General features: G+C 35.2%; 1 protein-coding gene across 15 annotated transcripts in view; it reads right to left on the bottom strand.

The window, feature by feature from the left end:
• PCDH7 (protocadherin 7) overlaps positions 1-18,904 on the bottom strand; it is a 397,198-nt gene that overhangs the window by 136,361 nt on the left and 241,933 nt on the right. For 2 of the 15 annotated variants that reach the window (XM_070262513.1, XM_070262511.1), the window contains one exon: positions 18,468-18,494. The exons of the other annotated variants lie outside the window; for them this stretch is intronic. In XM_070262513.1, the coding sequence (XP_070118614.1) occupies positions 18,468-18,494 (27 nt within the window). The remainder of the gene's footprint in view (positions 1-18,467; positions 18,495-18,904) is intronic. 15 annotated transcript variants of the gene reach the window in all.

Below are 18,904 nucleotides of genomic sequence, written 5' to 3' on the forward strand. Positions count from 1 at the left end.
AACTATACCCTCTAGAAATTGCATCAAAACACATGAAAATACTGCATAGGATTTTTAGGAAAAATATGAAAATTAGGGGCTGGCCTCATGGCTGAGTGATTAAGTTTGCATACTCTGCTTCAGTGGCCCAGAGTTCACTGGTTTGGATCCTGGGTGCAGACCTATGTGCTGCTCATCAAGCCATGCTGTGGCAGCACCCCACATATAAGAACTAGAATGACTTACAACTAGGATGTGTAACTATTTCCTGGGGCTTTGGGAAGAAAGGAAGGGAAAGAAGGAGGAAGATGGGCAACAGACATTAGCTCAGGGCCAATCTTCCTCACCAAAAAAAACTCCACAAAAACTAAAACTGGTCTTCTCAAGTTCTTATATTTTATAGTAAAATTTTTATAATGTATTCTTTTATACTGTAATAAAATTTACATGCAGACAATTGACAAGCCTGCCTTTACACCAAATTTTCAAGAGAAAAATGAAGGAAGAGAAAAATTAGGAGAATTCTCCAAAATCACAGTCAGCCATTCGATAGTCTTGACTGATAATCAAATACTGCATGTATCGTATAAGCACTAAGTATCAGGCAGTCTACTTTATGAGCATGAGCTAATTGACTCTCCACAAAACCCACAAAAGTTTACAATTATTATCTCCATTATACAGATGGGAAATTGAGACGCAGAAGGGTTACGAAGTTTTCCAAGTCACTCAGCTTATAATGTAAGAGGGAGGTTTGGTCTACTTTGACGGCTGTAACCACTGTGTTATACCAGCACCACCTCTAAGCTGGTATTTCAGAGTTCCCTAAGCTAACTTCTGGTAGCTTTCCCCTAGATGATTAGTTGGGCCTATTGATTATATCTACCTTTTAAAAAACATCTACAAACAATACTAGGCTATTAAAATAGCTATGAATAACAGGATATTTTTCTACCAATTCTATAAGGTTCTGTTACTTATGAAGAATCAGCTAGATTCACAATGTACGTGAATGCAACTCAAACTTTTCTTACATCTATTTGGATCTCATCTGAATTAAAAAAAGAAAAATTAAACTAAGCCTAAACAGATACCTCCCTTTGCCCGTAGCTACCAGGAGCCTCAGCTAAGATCTCTTATTCAATTGCAATGGCTTCCATTAAACATGGTCTTCCACATGATTCCCCTCTCAACATCGATGTTTTGTCTTTCTACAATTGTTAATCATTTTTGGTTTTGTTGTATTTGTCCTTTAAAAATGTGTTAGCCTCAAATCTCTTTTGAAAATGGGCAAAAAATATAATGAATATGTGAAAGGCAAACGTTATTAAACTTTATAGGGGCCTATTATCTTATTGATTTTAATCCCAGGATGTGCAATGTATTCGTTTTGAACCAAGTAATGATATTTAATTTAATGAATAAACCTGTCTAGTCTCTAATAATAATAGCAAAAATTTATTAAGCCCTTTGTTGGTGCCAGACACTGATACCTAAGTATTTTACATATGTTATCTCACTTAATTCTCATGTCAACTATATGAGATAGGTATAATTATCATCCCCATCTTGCAGATGAAGAATGAGACTCAAGATGAACTTGACCAACATCACACTAGTAGTAAGTGATAAAGCTGGGCTGGAACCCAGGAAATTAAATTCCAGCTTGACCTGTTAACCTCAACTCTACACCAACCAGTGCCTTCCAGTAGAAATCTCTGCAATGATGAATGTGTGCTATAAAATAGAGGCTAGTGTGACTGAGGAAAAGAATTTTTAATTTTATTTAATTTTAATTACAATCAAATGCTGCTTAAAGACAGATACGAGGATATCTTCTGAGAAACGCTTTGTTAGGCAATTTCGTCATTGTGCAAACATCATAGGGCGTATTTACACAAACTTCAATGGCATAGCCTACTTCACACATATGCTATATGGTACTAATTTTATGGGACCACCATCTTATATGCAATCCGTCATTGATTGAAATGTCTTGATGCAATACATAATTGTAATTTTACAATAATAATCATATGTGGGCTAGCGGTTAACATATTGGACAGTATGACAAAACTGCCTGTTTACTATGTTTTATTTTACAAAAATATATACATAGGGCCAGTTTCTCCTTCTACTTGTAAAACGGTTAAAGTTCTTCATCTGATTCTGAATCAAACAATGTCAACAAAGTGAGGAAAATCTTACATGTCTTTGACATCGTATTATGCTGATAACCTAACATATTCTGCACTGTTGTATTTGTCCTTTAGAAATTTGTTAGACTCAAGTCTCTTTTGAAAATGGACAAAAAATTATATGAATATGTGGAGGTGAAACGTGTTACTATTAAAACGTTATAGGAGCCTACGATCTTATTGATTTTAATCCTAGGATGTACAAGAGAAAGTCCTTGTAAATCATTGCTTCCCTAGTTTGACTTTTGTCAATATGAAACCCATTTCGAACCTGATTTTTCCCTTTCAAAGCTGATCCCTTTTTGAAGAAAGGGCAGGTGATATAATCGTGAAGGAAACTTCCTTATGCAATTACAGGCAGATGGCTATTACTCCTCTGCATAAGTGGCTTTGCCTGTGGCACCTCCATTCATGTGCATTTCCTTCATCCCACATCACTTTCCGTGTTAAACCATGTGACTGGGGAGAGGCTCATAGCAAATAAATGCAAAGGAGTGTGGCTTCCAGCTTCTCAAACCTTCCCATTATAAATAGCTCAAGCAACACTTAGTTCCCCATTTCAAAAAACTTTAACAGATAAAACAACTAACATCTGTAGCGGAGTTTTACTAAAGTACTTTTACAAGATAAACCATTTGAAATTCAAGTAACGCTGCAAGCTGCAGGCCAAATATGATTAACCACACTCATTTGAAATGGGAAGTTAAACTCAGAAATTTGACTTGCCCAGCTTTCATAGAAATACTATTTCACACAGCGAAATCACCAATGAAGATTTTAGGGATTTTTGTTTAGTTTTTCTGTCTTTTGTTTCACTTTGACTCCTTACACTGTCATCCTGCGTGCTCTGAAGCTAGACTGACTGGTTTTCATTGTTTCAGCTATTTGGCTGCATGACCTACGAAAATTAACTAATCACTCTGAGCTTCTGTTTCTTATCTTTAATATGAGAATAATGTAGTTCCTACTTCGTAAGAGAGTTGAAAATATTGAAGTAATAGAACATACATCAAACATAAATATTGAGTATTATTATTACTTTTATTATTATTATTTCTTTATTTTTGAGAGGAAGAGTCACCCTGAGCTAACATCTGTTGCCAATTTTCCTCTTTTATTTGCTTGAGGAAGATTAGCCCTGAGCTAACATCTGTGCCAGTCTTCCTCTACTTTCTATGAGGGATGCTGCCACAACATGGCTAACAAATAGAGTAGGTCCACGCCTGGGATCGGAACCTGCGAACCCGGGCTACTGAAGCAGAATGTGCAGAGCTTTGACCACTTGGCTGTGGGGCTGGCCCCTGCTTTTATTATTTTTATTAATCAGTCTGACTCCTTATTTTAGTATTGCCTGTACCTCATAGTTTAATACATAAAGCATATTTTGGCTTGCCTTAAGAGTCTTATCACATGCATGTATGGCTTCTTCCTGCGATTTTTTTAGGCCAGAGCCCATATTTATTTATTTGTCTCTCTCTTTCTCTTCGCTGTCTACAAAACTTAGTAGAATGCAGTACATACCATCAATTACATATGGAATGAAATTAAATGTGTCTCTCCAAGGTGCTATTTTTTTTCCAGATGTGAAAGATTTATCCCAGCCACTAGATAACAGGAAATGTAGTCTCAATAGTTGTAAAGTAAATCTCTAAGCTCAAAAAAACAGCTCTTCTCCTTCAATACAGTCGCAGGATTTCTACATTCACCCTTCTAAGGAGAATGGCCTTATTTTTGTCTCCACAACCCAAAATGCTGGTTCCAGATACTGGTGTACAGAAAGAAAATTTATTTCCTTTAGCATCACTTAAAGTGAAGAAACTGGCTTAATATATTTTGGGCAATGAAAAAATGAAGGTTAGAACCAATAGAGGACCCTTGCAATTTCTAAAGAAAAAAAAAATTTTAGCAGTTTTTGTGGTAAAATGTTTACAGTGTGGAAGCTTCTTTCAGGTGTCATTATCCCTCTAAACAGAAAAGTTTCTTGGTGAGTAAGACGCTATTACTTAAGATTCACTTTGTACATTTTCGTTATCTTTATAAGTAAAATCCTTCCGCTGGAAACACTGCAAAGAAGAAAGAATTTAAAAGTAGCACATTTAAGTGAGAGCACGCTTCTGCTGGGGAGGTTGGGGGTGATCAAGAGGCTAAAACACATAACACGTGGTAAGTATTTTAAAAGAAATTTTAAACGAGCATGATTTATTTCTTCTACACCAACTGTGCCTTTTCAAAATGCTGCGTATGAATGAATAATGTGCAAATAGCTATTATTCTTAAAGGGATGCATTTATCTATGGAAGTGTTATGGTTTAAGATAAAGTCATCTACTCAGAGCTAAAGTTTAGTCTAATTAAAATATATGAATTACTTTTCTTCTGACCTCAAGGAGAGAGGCATAGGCTGGCTCAGCACAAGCCGTGCTCTCAGCAGGAGAATTATGATTATAAATGGAACAGAGCTTCAGATATTACAGGAATGCACATGTCAAAATATTTGAGGCTATAACTATAGACAGAATCCATATAACAGATACAAGCATCATTCTCCCCCTTGATTTTTCTATTAAGTCGAGCTGAGAATACCTCAAGGAATAATTATTTCATGACAAAATTGTAGTCAAATTTGCATTAATTAGTAAAGCATACTTTTATTTAAAGAAATAGTCAACTTTAGTGAAATTTTGTTATTGGCTTAAATAGTGTATTTTTTAGTTTTCTTGGATGGTATCTCTATTCCTATTCAAGTCACGCATCAGAAACTAGTTTTGCTAATATTATTGCAAAAATATTGCCCTCTATACTCAAGATCCATCTAAGTAGAGTCAATAACTCCAGCAAGCTTATTTATGCTAATTTACTTTCAAAAACAGGTCTACATTACATACCGGAGCACTTTCAATAGTGCAGTGAAACCGCTGGGCTTTTCACTGGTATTAAATCATGCACGTTGCTTCAAACAGCTATGACGTGCTGGATTTAGAACTGAGTGAACCGTACTGCCTGTGAAACGCACATGGTGCCTGAATGCTTATCATTTTATCCCCTTGAGAGAGTAATTTACCCCCAGAATTAAATTTTGACCCAAATCATACCTGTTTTCTTTGTCTGTATAGGTTAAATAAAGATCTCTCTATTTTTAGGTTAATATTTTTCAAATATGTCCATTTATCAGTATGTTAGTGATTCCTTAGTAGGTGAAAATAAGGGAGGCGAACAGAATTTGTAGGCACAGGGGAGGGATTGTTTGCTACTGTTGTTTAAAATAGCAAAGCAGCTTGTTCCACATATTAAAAGAAGCTATGTTCTATCATATTGGCTCAGCATACTTGATCGTTATTTTCAGGAATTTATAATTAGTTTAAGTAGTACAGGCCAAATGATGCTTTTGTTGTTTTGTTGTTGTATCCAATTGGTTAATTGGACTTCAATATTGTACTTGTTAAGAAAATAATTACTGTGTTGATCAAAGAAGTAGAGGTAAATATTTCTGTTCCTAGTCTCAAATATGAATATTTACTGGATTTTTTTCTTCATTAGTGTGACTGTTCTCACAATAAAAATAACCGCAATTGGTACTGTTCCAAACAGCTTCTCCATGATCAGGTTTTGGCTCACTCTTTCTTCACCTCATGATTTAATGACCATGTTAGTAGGCATGCTTTTTAACTTCCTTTTAAAATGTAAACGCACGCTGGTAAAAACGTGTGGCAACTGTGTTTGGTTGAATAAAAGTTTGCGAGTCCCTATATATTTGGGAAAAATAAAATATATATCTATATATAATGTTCATCAAACATACCAGGTATGTAACTACATACATAAAAACCATTACATAATTAATAAAATTTGAATTCTAATTCAGTGGAAGCACTCCCCATATATATGAGTGTAACGGTACACTGAATATATATGAGGGTACATGTATATATAATATGCTCTTGTTAATCTTAATTATGTATGTATAAGCATATTTTAATGTTTTATTATGAAACAAACTATTTTAAACAATTTTAAAATATATTCTGAAGAAAATTTCAGAACTCATATCAACAAATATATGTCTTATTATTTTGTTTTTAGGATCAAAATATATTACCTGGCTTTGCCTAATCTAATATTTCTTTCTTTCTTTTTTTTTTTTTTTGAGGAAGATTAGCCCTGAGCTAACATCTGCTGCCAATCCTCCTCTTTTTGCTGAGGAAGACTGGCCCTGAGCTAACATTCATGCCCATCTTCCTCTACTTTATAGGTGGGACGCCTGCCAGAGCATGGCTTGGCAAGTGGTGCCATGTCAGTAGCCGGGATCCAAACTGGCGAACCCCGGGCCACCAAAGCACAACATGTGCACTTAATCGCTGTGCCACCAGGCTGGCCGCTAATATTTCTTAATGAGTCAAACTGTGGGATATTTCATGACTTTTTGTTAACTCATAGGCTTTGTTGTAGGTGGTTTAATATCTAGCCAACTTGCCCTTAACTACAATCCTTGAAAATAATAGCTTACATTGGATTTAAATAATTATTAGACACACATATTTCTATAACATACTTTTGTCTACACTGCCACCACTCACAGTCTTCACCATCTAATTAATATATTTTCTGAAATTTCACGATCTTTTTAAAAGTGTGTATGTGTGTGTATACACAGATCGAAAAATACATAAACTATACCATCACAGTATAAAGATTAGTCAACACTGAAGACAATAATAATAGCACCTCTGTTTTGTTACCATTTTACTAGAAAAACGAAGAACTACCCTTTTGGAACACACTGTTTTCTTGTTCCATACTCAGTTTTATTAGATTTTATATAGATGGACCTTGTGCTGTTTCTTTTTCTTTTCTTTTTTGTCACATGTTTTGTTTCGGATGAAGAGAAGAAGGGAGGCAATGAGATTAGAAGGATAGGAGGAAAAAAAACTAAGATGGAAGATATTAGAAGAAAGCAATGAATGGTTGTGTCCTGCCACTTAATCTACCTCAGACTTATTTCAGTCTTTTCCTCACAAAAAACAAATAGCGTAGGGGCCGGCCCTGTTGCCGAGTGGTTAAGTTCCTGCGCTCTGCTTTGGCGGGCCAGGGTTTCACAGGTTTGGATCCTGGCACCGCTCATCAGGCCTTGTTGAGGCGGCGTCCCATATAGCACAACCAGAGGCACTCACAACTAGAATATCAAACTATGTACTGGTGGGCTTTGGGGAGAAGAAGAAGAAGAAAAAAGGAAGATTGGCAACAGATGTTAGCTAAGGTGGCAATCTCAAAAAAAACAAAACAAACACAAAAGCAAATAGAATAATTAATTCATATAATGTCAGTCAAATTTAAGGCCTTAGAAAATAATTTTCCAGGGTGACAGATATTTTAACTTCCTATGTTGGTGAAATATAAGAACCAAGTGGTTTATTGGGTTTAAGACATAAGATTTTAGGAACATTGTAAGTGAAGGCCAATACATTCACATGTGAACTAGATGTCTCTCTATATTTGAGGGCCTTCATTTAGTGAAAGTGTCTTTGTTCCAAATTGGAACCTCTTTTGAGTCTGAAAAAGACATCCTTCTAGCTTGAATACCTACTGACCTTATTTTCTAAATGTTAAAATTGACAGCAGAAACCTACTGCTGTTTTCTGTAATTCTGTAAAATCTTTGCCCACTTCAGCCTTCTCAGTTGCAAAGCTAGTCCAGATGGGGCCATGAAATTTTTGCAGCAAGTTCTACAGCACATAATTTTGTTCAATAAAGTTATTATGCCACACACAGCTGTATACTGCCATATAAATGAGCACATGTGCAGTAGAATTCTTGTATTATAAGTTTTATAATACTAAAATTGAGATTATACAGTCATACACAATAATTTATTTGAAACAGCAACATGTGCGTTGCTTTAGGGTTACACAAATGATGCCATTCTTTTTACAAGAGAAAACGTTTGTCATTTAATATTCAGTATTAACACAAATGTTTCCCTCAGAATTATAATCTAAATTAGGTGCTTTAAAATACATCAATATATCATTAACTTCTTACTTTAACATATTAGATCTATAGAAGAATCAATTCTCCCTAACAATGGTGAGAGAACCTAATCACTCTCTAAATTTACTTTTAATTAGCATCATCTGCATTAATTGGTGTAGCTGATAGCAAAACATTATAGTGCATTGCTATTTTATATTTGAAATGCAATATATCTTTTGGTCCCATGTCCTTCCAAAAGAACCTTAGCCATTTTTTTCCTGTAATCCCTTAGTAAATATTTTCAAACGTATTGCTCAAGAATTTTCTCTAAGAAACTAACTGCATAAGGCTATATTAGGGATGCATTATTCAAATAAATTTCCAGGTAACTATTTGGTCTTGATTTCCTCTACATGTTTGAAAATATCATGAGAAATGTTTTTCCCTTTCCTCCATCCCCTCCCCAAATTCGCTAAATCTCAGCCAAATTTTTGGATGATGCAAAGGAAATGATGTGTAATCAGCAAACAGCCAAGAAGGAGAGAATTTAAAATTTTTAAGTGCCTCCTATTGCCATGACTGTGCTATATTTTTACACACTATTTTTTCATAATAATTATGAAAGACAATATTTCCATTGTCCTGATGGGAGGAAAAATACCAAAACAAATAAGAACTTAAAGCTCTGAGAAGTTAAGTGATTTTCCAAAGGTAACAGAGCTACTGTTCACAGCTAGGTAGTGATAGAGATGTTCTAGACAATAATCATAGTTCACGTCGTCTGACCCCAAGCCCAAGGTTTTTTCCTCTACACCACACATTCTAACGGTGTTCCAGTCTCTTTCCAGGCTCCTTCTGTGCAAAGAAAAGCTGCAGACAAATTAATAACAGATTCTCTGGTCCAATGAGGACCAAAACTTGGTCTGATAAAGACCAATTCCTGACATTTGACCAGAGAATTATAATTTTGTTTGTAATGCCTGTTTCCTTGCCAATTAAATATTTTCAGAAGTACCCTTTTTGGCCTAACTCTCCCCTCATATATGCTATCTCACTTAATGATACCACTCTCCATCTAGTTGCCTGCAATAGAAATTTTAGCTGTTTCTGATTCTTCCATCTTCCTTACCCCCAAATCCAATCAATTCCTTAATTCTGGGGGTTCAACTCTGGAAATGTATCTCTGAGGCAGGTGTTTTCAAATATTAGTGTGCCTCAGATTTCCAGGAGGACATGTTAAAACATAGGTTGCTAGAGGCGATAAATATGTTGGTACTTGGTTGTGGTGATGGTACCACACGTGTATGTATATGTTCAAACTCAGTAAGTTGCATACATTGAATGTGTGCAATTTTTGCATATCAATTATGCCTCAATTAGGCCAAAAAAATGGATTACTGGACCCCACCTCAAAGGTTTTGATTCAATAGGTTTGGGATGGGTCCCTAGACTATTGGCAATTTTTACAAGTTGCTGGGTGATAATGCTTCCGAGCCAAGGACCACATTTTGAGAAGCACTATTCTAGTGCATCCTTTCACTCCTTGTCCTCGGCTATTGCATCAAGCTCTCACTATATCTTGGCCAGATAATCACAAAAAACATTAATCATCACCTTTCCCATTCCCACCCCTCATCTATCCTGTACAACTCTAATATGAAAATATACAAATCTGATAAAGTTATCCAACTAATTAATATCTCTTGAATTTCTTCAATGGCATGCCACAGCCCAGAGATCACTATTACCACCTTCACCTTATGGTTGTCATCTACCATGCTCATCTGTTTGTCCAGGCTGCTTCCCTTGCATAAAATGCTTGCCTTAATCTCAATCAGACCAACTCCTATTTTATCTTCAAAGTCTATTTCAAAGATCATATTCTTTGTGAAATAGTCCAGACTTCCGCTGACAAACTTTGTAATTCCCTACTGTGATTTCCCATTGTGCTTAGTACCAGGTACTAAGTACTACTGAATTGTTCATTATATTTTATTTAATTATCACTTTTTGTCCTTTTAGAGGTTTATTTTTATTGGCCTAATCCTCCACTAAAAAAGAAATTTTAAACATCTTCAAGTACTTTATGATTATTTCTGTCTTCCATCCCCCAATAAAAATAAGGAGAAAAAAACAAATCATTTATTTGGCCTGCCGACTTTCCTTTATTAAATGTCCTTTAAAAATGTCTTGATTACAAATATATCATTCAGTATATATTATCACCTCCAACACGCTATGGTAATGCAGAGCTGTACTGAGGAAAGAGTTCAACATTATCTGCATGATTTTAGAAAAACAACTTGTGTAGGCATGTGTCTCTGAGACATAAATGTCTAAATAAATAGCTATTTTGGTGTGATTTCAGTCACTGTCTTTAAATATATAGAGACTTTTTCTTGATGAATGCCTCAAGATTTGGCCTGTTCTCACCCTCAGTTTTAAGAATTTCACCTGATGAATGAACATTTGAATTTGCTTTCCTACCATCTACACTTATATTTTCTAAATAATCTAGGCATAGTCTAAACTCTAAAGCTATGAAAACACATCTCCTATATTAAATGCCTTTTAAAATCTAACAAAAGCTTCATCAACCTGGGATTGAAATTATTATGGACTGAATTTAAAGCAAAAATCTTTTCCTTCCATATCACAGCTTATTACTAATATTAATTGTATAATTTTAAAAAATAATCATTTATAAAATGAGAAAAGAATGACATAAATTATAGAATTATAAAACAAATTCATTTGCCTTCCTCAGTCATTAAATTTTATTACATCTATGGATAGCAGGTAAATTTTCCCATAAAAATTACCTACATGGAAATAATGCAAAGCTTTCAGAAATAAAGTTGATTTTAATTGCACTAGTATGAATAAAAAAAGAAAAAGGAAGGAAGAAAACACTCAGCCTGTGTTTAAATCACTATATTTAGAGTTCACTGAATTTATTATTATATCTCTGTGGCAATTAGTAGCCAATTTAGCTTTGTCTAAAGCTAGGATAAATTAACAGTTTTTGAAGTCTAGTTAACTCATTTTTGTTACTAGAAAGAAGAAAACAATTGAAATACTCCAATTCAGAGTATAATCTTAAAAGATGATTTAATTTAAAACCATGGATTACTACCTTGGAAGAAGTCTTTGAGCCATTTTGTGTAAAATGCTACAGACAATTCTGACTCCTAAGCCCTACTCCTCTCATCAATTCTCATATAATTAAGCTTTGTTATCCTCCAATATTAGAAAAAGCAATGGTGAAAACTGTGTCTAATCAATTATACTTTAAAAATAAGACTGAATTTTTCAAGCGTCTGACAAGGTGAAAGATGTTAGCAAAAGTCTCGGCTGCATGTCTACAGTTTCTTGAGAAACTCACTTTTCCACGAACAGTACCATCTCCCCAGGTAATCTCCAAAGGTCCGGGCAGGTGTGCTAAACTAGCAAAGTCTCTTGGAGAGGCGGAAAAGGACTTTTCCTCTTTCCTTTATTTGCCTTTGTTTCAAAGCCTTTTCTTTTTCACGAAGGTTCTACTCACTCTATCCATGCTGAAAAATGTGTTCACCCACTGGGATTCACATCCTTTTCTTTCTGATATGGCTGCTGTGTCAGCTGTTAATCTACCTGAGAAACATAAAAAATAATTGCAAATTCTGAGGGGTTTTGCCCTAATTAGAACCACCAAATTAAAATGAACAACTTTGGGGGCTGGCCTGGTGGCACAGTGGTTAAGTTCACATGCTCCACTTCAGCTGCCTGGGGTTCACCAGTTCGGATCCTGGATGCTACACAGGGCTCATCAGGCTATGCTGTGGCAAAATCCCACATAGAATAACTAGAATGACTTAAAACTAGTATATACAACTATGTACAGGGGCCTTAGGGAGGGAAAACAAAAGAGGAAGATTGGCAACAGATGTTAGCTCAGGGCCAATCTTCCTCACCAAAAAAAAAAAAAAAAAAAGGCATACCTTAAAATGAACAACTTAGTTTGTCCATGTCATCATGTATTGGATTTTGACTCTGACCATTTAGGTGAGATGAAAACTATCTGAAGCTTTTAGGAGACTTAACTGATAAGAAAAATTAGTTCTCAAAGGAAAAAGTCAGAAGATAAACACTGATATTTTTGTGTGAAATGGAGAGGACAAAGATAGATAGAGTTTTTTAATATATATTTAAATATTATATTAAATATAAACATATAAATACACATCATAGTAAGCAGAATAATGGCCACCCAATGATGTCTATGTCCTAATGCCAGGAATCTCTGAATATCTTAGGTTACATGGCAAGGGGAAGATGAAAGGGGCAGATCACTTGACCTTGAGCTGGGGAGATTATCCTGGATTACCCAGATGGACCCAATGTAATCATAGGGTCCTCAGAAGTGGAAGCAGGAGGCAGAGAGAGAAGTGAAGAGATGGCGTCCTTGGAAGTGTTTGGCTCAATCGTGCTTTGAAGATGCAGGAATGGGGCCACTAGTGAAAACATGTGGGAGGGAGGCCTCCAGAAACCGGAAAAGGCAAGAAAAAGGATTCTGCCCTAGAGCCTGTAAAAGGAATGCATCCTTGCTGATACTATGATGTTAGCCCAGTGAGATCCACTTTGGACTTCTGACCTCCAGAACTGTACGATAATAAATTTGTGTTGTATTAGGGCTCTACATTTGTGGTAAATTTCGCTAAAGCAGCAAGAGGAAATTAACATAAACATACACTTGCCTCATTGTTTATCTGTAAATTACAGAATTTTTCTTTCGTGTTTGAAGATAAACATGGTCTGCATCAATGCTGACCAATAGAAATATAATGCAAATCACACCTACAAGCCATAAACATGATTTAAAATGTCCTTGTAGTCAGATTTTAAAAAATAAAAGGAAACAAGCGATGTTAATTCTAATAATGTGTTTTATTCAACCCAATATATCCAAAATACTATTCTCAATATACAATCAATAAGAAAGTATTAATGTTTTCCATACTTTGTATTTGTACCAAGTCTTCTAAATCTGATGTGTATTACGGTACATCTCAATTTGGACTAGCAACATATCAGTTGCTTAATTGTCACACTTGGCTAGTAGCTGCTGTATTGGACAGCACAAAATCTATATATTGAGATGTTTTAGCTTTCTGAAGCCAATTTTGGTGATGACTTTGAACATATCTGTATGATTTAAAAACTATCATTTTAATCTTTTATCTGTTTTTAATAAAGGATAATGGTTTCTTTCTACATTTTCCAAGTGCATATGCTTTGCCTTCCACCAAAACATTGCACAAATAGTCCAAACACAAATGCAAAAATTTAAATGGTAGCAGGGCCATGTCAACCTATGAATTATTTTCCAATAACTAAGTAGAAATTTATGGTATTTACATATCTTTCATGCATTTAGACGGGCACGTTGGAAAGCTGATCTTTGAGTTTCATACACATTTGTTTTTTATAATCTATCTTTCCCAATTTGAATTTCTGTTTGCCTACTCTATTCTTACTCTTAAAAGCTGGGAATCAAATTTTTACAGTACAAAACAAACTAAAATCAAATGAATTTACTTCTTTCCATCTCCTTCTGAATGTCTGCTTATTCATATCACAGCACAGCTACCACAAAGCTGTCATGGGTCACGGTGTCTGCTCGGAGGCACACAGCTGAAACAGCCAGAGTATTGCAGGTGAAAACATGAGTACTTCAGAGCATCCTTTCCTACAGTGGGCTAAATTCTATAGCTTTCAAATTCTTATAATTTGAGATAATTCATATAAAGGCAAAATGCACAGTTATTCTTAATGAGATTTTAAATGGACATTTTACAAAAAGACTATGAGTAATTATAGATTATGAGAATCAATAATCCTGCTGAGGGTTTTTATTTCAATCTAAGCAGGTAGCAGAACGTTTTTCCCATTACGATTGTTTTTCTAAATAGAGCTGATCCGTTTACTACCATTTTAAATAACCCTACTGATATTGTAAAATATCACCTAGGCCTAGTGTAAGATTTCTCATTGCCCATGTGTACATTTTATCCAAATAGCTACTAACCTAGCATTCTTTTTCCTTTTCTAGTTTCCAGACTTACACATTTTGGGGATGTTGCAAACTGTGAATGTACGCCCACACAGAACAGTCTCTTCTAAACATTTGGTGGGCATTGCAGTTGTGTTTTTTTGTTTCAATTTTATCCCAATCTTCTATTTAATCTACAATGAACTAGATCTTCCAACCTTAGACTGTTTTTTAAGGATCACCACTACTGGGCCAAAACCTTAAATTGAAGGTGTTTTTCAAAACTCTTAAAATATTTTCTTTCCTGTAAAAAAACACAAAAATAAAACTCCTACATGTTTTTTCCCTGAGCTGGCTTTAATTTGTTTTTCTTGTAAGGCCCATAACAAAATGTAAGACTGTATATGTGAGGCCCAGATACAAGCATGCTGTTTTTTGACAATTGTCTAATACTTACGTTAAGAACAGGTTTTGCCTATAATTAACAAAGTATTACACTTTATGAACGACATTATTCATCATCATTATCAGTCTCCATAGTATCTTCCACTTGGATGTTTCTTTCTATTTCTTAATTCAGTCTAGGTTACAGATGCCACAGATCCCTAGGCACACCATGGCTCACTTTGGAAAGGCAAAATATCATAACCAGATTTCAAAGTAAATGAACACTTTATTTCTTAGATTTACTTAAAAAAAGAATTGCCAAGTACAATTTCCATCCACGTAGGATCTACGTGGATGGAAGAAGCACAGGCTAGCACACATCTCAGCTCTTCCAACTTCGCAGACAGCTGAAGTGCGATGAAGCGAACATCTTAGGAAGTTCGGAGTGGCAGTTTGACGTCTGGGGATTGTTCATCAAAAAAAGAGTGGGACAACTGCCCTCCTCGGGCATTGACATTAGTGATAGTAGTTGGGGGGCAGGGAATGAAGATCTTACTATATGTATTTTAGCGTTAGTCATTTTTTCTTCATCCCCATTGGTAATGTCAGCTCCTTCTCTTTCAGCTGACGTGGTGATTTATAAGATCACAGATAAAGGCCTCTCAGATTACAAGGATCATTCCTTTTGTTTGGCTCTAAGAAAGAAATTGGCCCCATCTTAAAGTCAACAGGTACGTGGCTTGACAATTTTACTATTAAAAGTGAAAACTAGAAGCTCAAGAGGAAGCATCATTGCATTAAATTTATTTCTCCCTCTTGGGACAATCCTTTCAACACTTGAAAATAGTATCATCTCCTCCAAACTGTACAAGATGGTTGTTGTACTAAGACACTCTGTAAGGTCACTCCATATTTTTGTGTGGCCAGTGGAGGAAGAAGTGGTAAAGCTCACTGGCACTGTTTATACTCTGCTGGGTTGGAAATTATCTATAGTTAGCCAACTAAAAAAAAAGTTCCTTTTGAGGACAGGCTGTACTCACATGACCCCTTATGCCACAGTCAGAATAAGACTGGCTGACATTTACTGAACAAACACTGAGAAACACAATACTCCATACTTTATATTAGTAGCTCATTTAAACTTCACCAGGATTCTAGAATGTATGAAGCATTATTATCTCTATTTACTGATGAAGAAATTGAAGACTTGAGAAGCTTAATTATTTGCCCAAGGTCACTCAGCTGGTCACAGAATTAGAACTTGATCCCATGCCTATTTGACTCTAAAGCCATGGCCTTAACCATCACAACAGAGAAGTGTTAAGAACAGCTTCATGGCTAATATCACATAAAATATTTTGATATATAGTTATTGAAATTTCACAAATAAAGAAAAGTTGTGTGTGTATATAAATATATATGACACCTACAGTCGTCTCTTGGTACCTGCACGGGACTGGTTCCAGGAGCCCAGTGGATACCAAAATCCATGATACTTGTCTCTTATACAAAATGGCATATAACCTATGCACATCCTCCTGTATACTTTAAATCATCTGTAGACTTCTTATAACAGCTAATACAATACAAATGCTAAGTAAATAGTTGTTATACTGTATTATTTAGGGACTAAAGACAGGGAAAAACCAGATGAAACCATCATAAGTCTTTCATCCATGGGTGGTTGAATCCACAGATGAGGAAACCTTGGCTAAAACGGGCCGACTGTATATACACATACACATACATGAGTATAATCCCAATTTGCAGGATATATTTTAACTATATTTAATGAGGGAGGAAGTTAAAAACACAGGAGCCGAGAGAAGTCATCTGGAATTAACAAAAGGAACACTGATTCTCCAAAAGAATGATGACCAGTTTTATTCTGTGGGGTCTACTTCAAAGGCTAAATTGAAAATATTTAATCTTTTCCTTTTAAAGTTAAATGAAAACATGAGTATTCAAGTCTGCACTGTCTAATTTGGTAACCACTAGATAAATTTGGCTATTTAAATTTAAATTGATAAAATTTTAAAAATCAGTTCCTCAGTCACATGAGAGCTGGTGTCAATGAAACTAAGGACTAAGTAAGACTTTTATCAAGGATATTTTACTCTAGCTCTCTTCCCCTTGTACAGTCTCTGTCCTCTTTCCCCCTCTCACAACCATGCACTTTGGAAGAAGATAAATTGTTTGTCATTTTCACATTATCTTTAACAGGATCCAGTAGACAAGTTGTCTGCTCAAATAAAAATGAAGGTTGGCAAAATAGGAACTGACATTAAGACTTAAGGGTGAGGAGCGGGGTTCAGTTTTCTTTCAACATCAGCCAATGGCGTATTTTAGGAAACATTTAAAGACACAAAATTTCAGGGGTGATTTGAGTGCTTCCAGATCATACTGGAAGAGGAGGAGTTTTAAAACAGACAGCTTTTTGAAAAGCATGACATCTGAATTGAAAGATACAGTGTGAGGTAAGAAAGAGATGAGGAGATGAACAAAGCAATGAGCATTTAAATTTATAAAACCTCTTTTTTAAAGTGAGGAAAATAGGATACCTTCTTTCCTTACCATACCCAACCCCAATTTTCTTCATTATATATGTAAAGAATTTTAGATAATTATTTTACGCCCATTATGAAAACAAGAGGAAGGGATCATTATACTTAACAATCTCCATAAGTGACTTATACAAGAGTTTGCAGTTTTAAAATGGGAGATTGAGCAAGATAGTAATTTAGATTGTGAACCCATTAAGCAGAAGTGGGCTCACGTTATGCTTTGCCTCATTTTTAGCCCTTGAAAATGGTTTCAGTGATGAAGACTAGTATCAGTGGCATCATTATTTTTAATAGCATTAATGATTTTCATAATCACAATAGCATTCATCAACTCTAATAAGGCTCTTGGACAAGTGACTTGCTCAAGTCTATGTAATACCTATTTAGTAAGGTTTTACCCAAAGTAGATTGACTTAAATTCTTTTAAAACATTGTATTGTATACAAAAGAACACATTTGTAAAAAGAAATTTCAACAAAATAATTTGTGACTATTTCAAAAAAAGCAAATTGGCTTTTTGGAGGCACTGGTTAGAAAGAGTGAGAATCTTTTCTTTTTCTTTCACATATGCAGGTTAAGAATATTTATGGTAAAACCATAGCATTCTGGAAGAGAATTCTCTGCTATTAAAGTTGTTATATTAGAAAAATTTCTAGTGTGTATATATATATACACATGTATATAAACATTGCTCCACTTCTTTGAGGCTATTACTGTATTCTTTCTGCCTCCCTAGGTATGCAAATCGTAAATTTCCACAAGTATGGAATAACGCCAAATGCTTGATCTTATTTAATTGACTACATTACATAAAAATTCTATTATAATTATAAAAAGAATCAGCCAAACAGCATTCAATATTTAATCCTTAATGTAATTAATTTTGTTTATGATCTGTCAGATCTGTCAACTCTATTCGTCAACATGCCAACCTAGTTAATCTCTGCATTATATTTGCATATACCTTGTACAATTTTGAGAGCCTTTTCAAAAATCAGCAGCATGTGCACACATTCTAAAACATTTTTCTAGTCACGTCTTGAGGAAAACTTTTGACGATTTGATAAAGTAGTGATTAATCCATATCTCTCAATCTCCTCTTTCTCTCTTTTTACATCGAAAAAAATAACATTTTTAGTCAGATGATGGGTACTATATTGGAAATACGCAAATGGCCCTCATTCGCTCATTAGCTACTCCTCTGTTTACTCCCTTAGCTTGGTCATGGGTATCTAATTCACTGAGTGACCGCCAAAGCATTGCCTGAGGGTAGGCGCGAGCTAAGGTTAGACTTAAAAGAGTGCCGTGCCTCATCCTCTATAAGTACTGCCCATTCTTTCAGTACCTGCAGTTCCCTGGAACGGTGCGGCACCTGTGAAAGGTTAATGAGCATAGAGACTTTCAGGCATAATGCAAATTACAGACAGACACGACACAGACATTTCATTGATAAACAAACAAGCAACATGCACGCTGCAGGCACACTACAGGTGGCAGATATGACTGCAGCTCCACCGGTGGAATATTTGACAGAGAATGTATGTATACTTTACCACCTTGCGGAGATACCATTTTCAATCACTATTTTAAAAAGAGGGAGAAAATTGTTTTTCAACAGTTTTCAGGTAGGTATACTTCTCTTAGCTGGAGTAGTATGACCAGAGATGTATTTATACGTATACAACCAGATACGTATTTATAATATCCTTTTTGTTACAGGTCATTAGAAATCTCATCAATTTTATCAAATAAATAAATAAGTAAAACCAGTTCATTCTTTCT

This window comes from Equus caballus, chromosome 3 (genome assembly GCF_041296265.1).
Source record: "Equus caballus isolate H_3958 breed thoroughbred chromosome 3, TB-T2T, whole genome shotgun sequence".
NCBI classification, from domain to species: domain Eukaryota; kingdom Metazoa; phylum Chordata; class Mammalia; order Perissodactyla; family Equidae; genus Equus; species Equus caballus.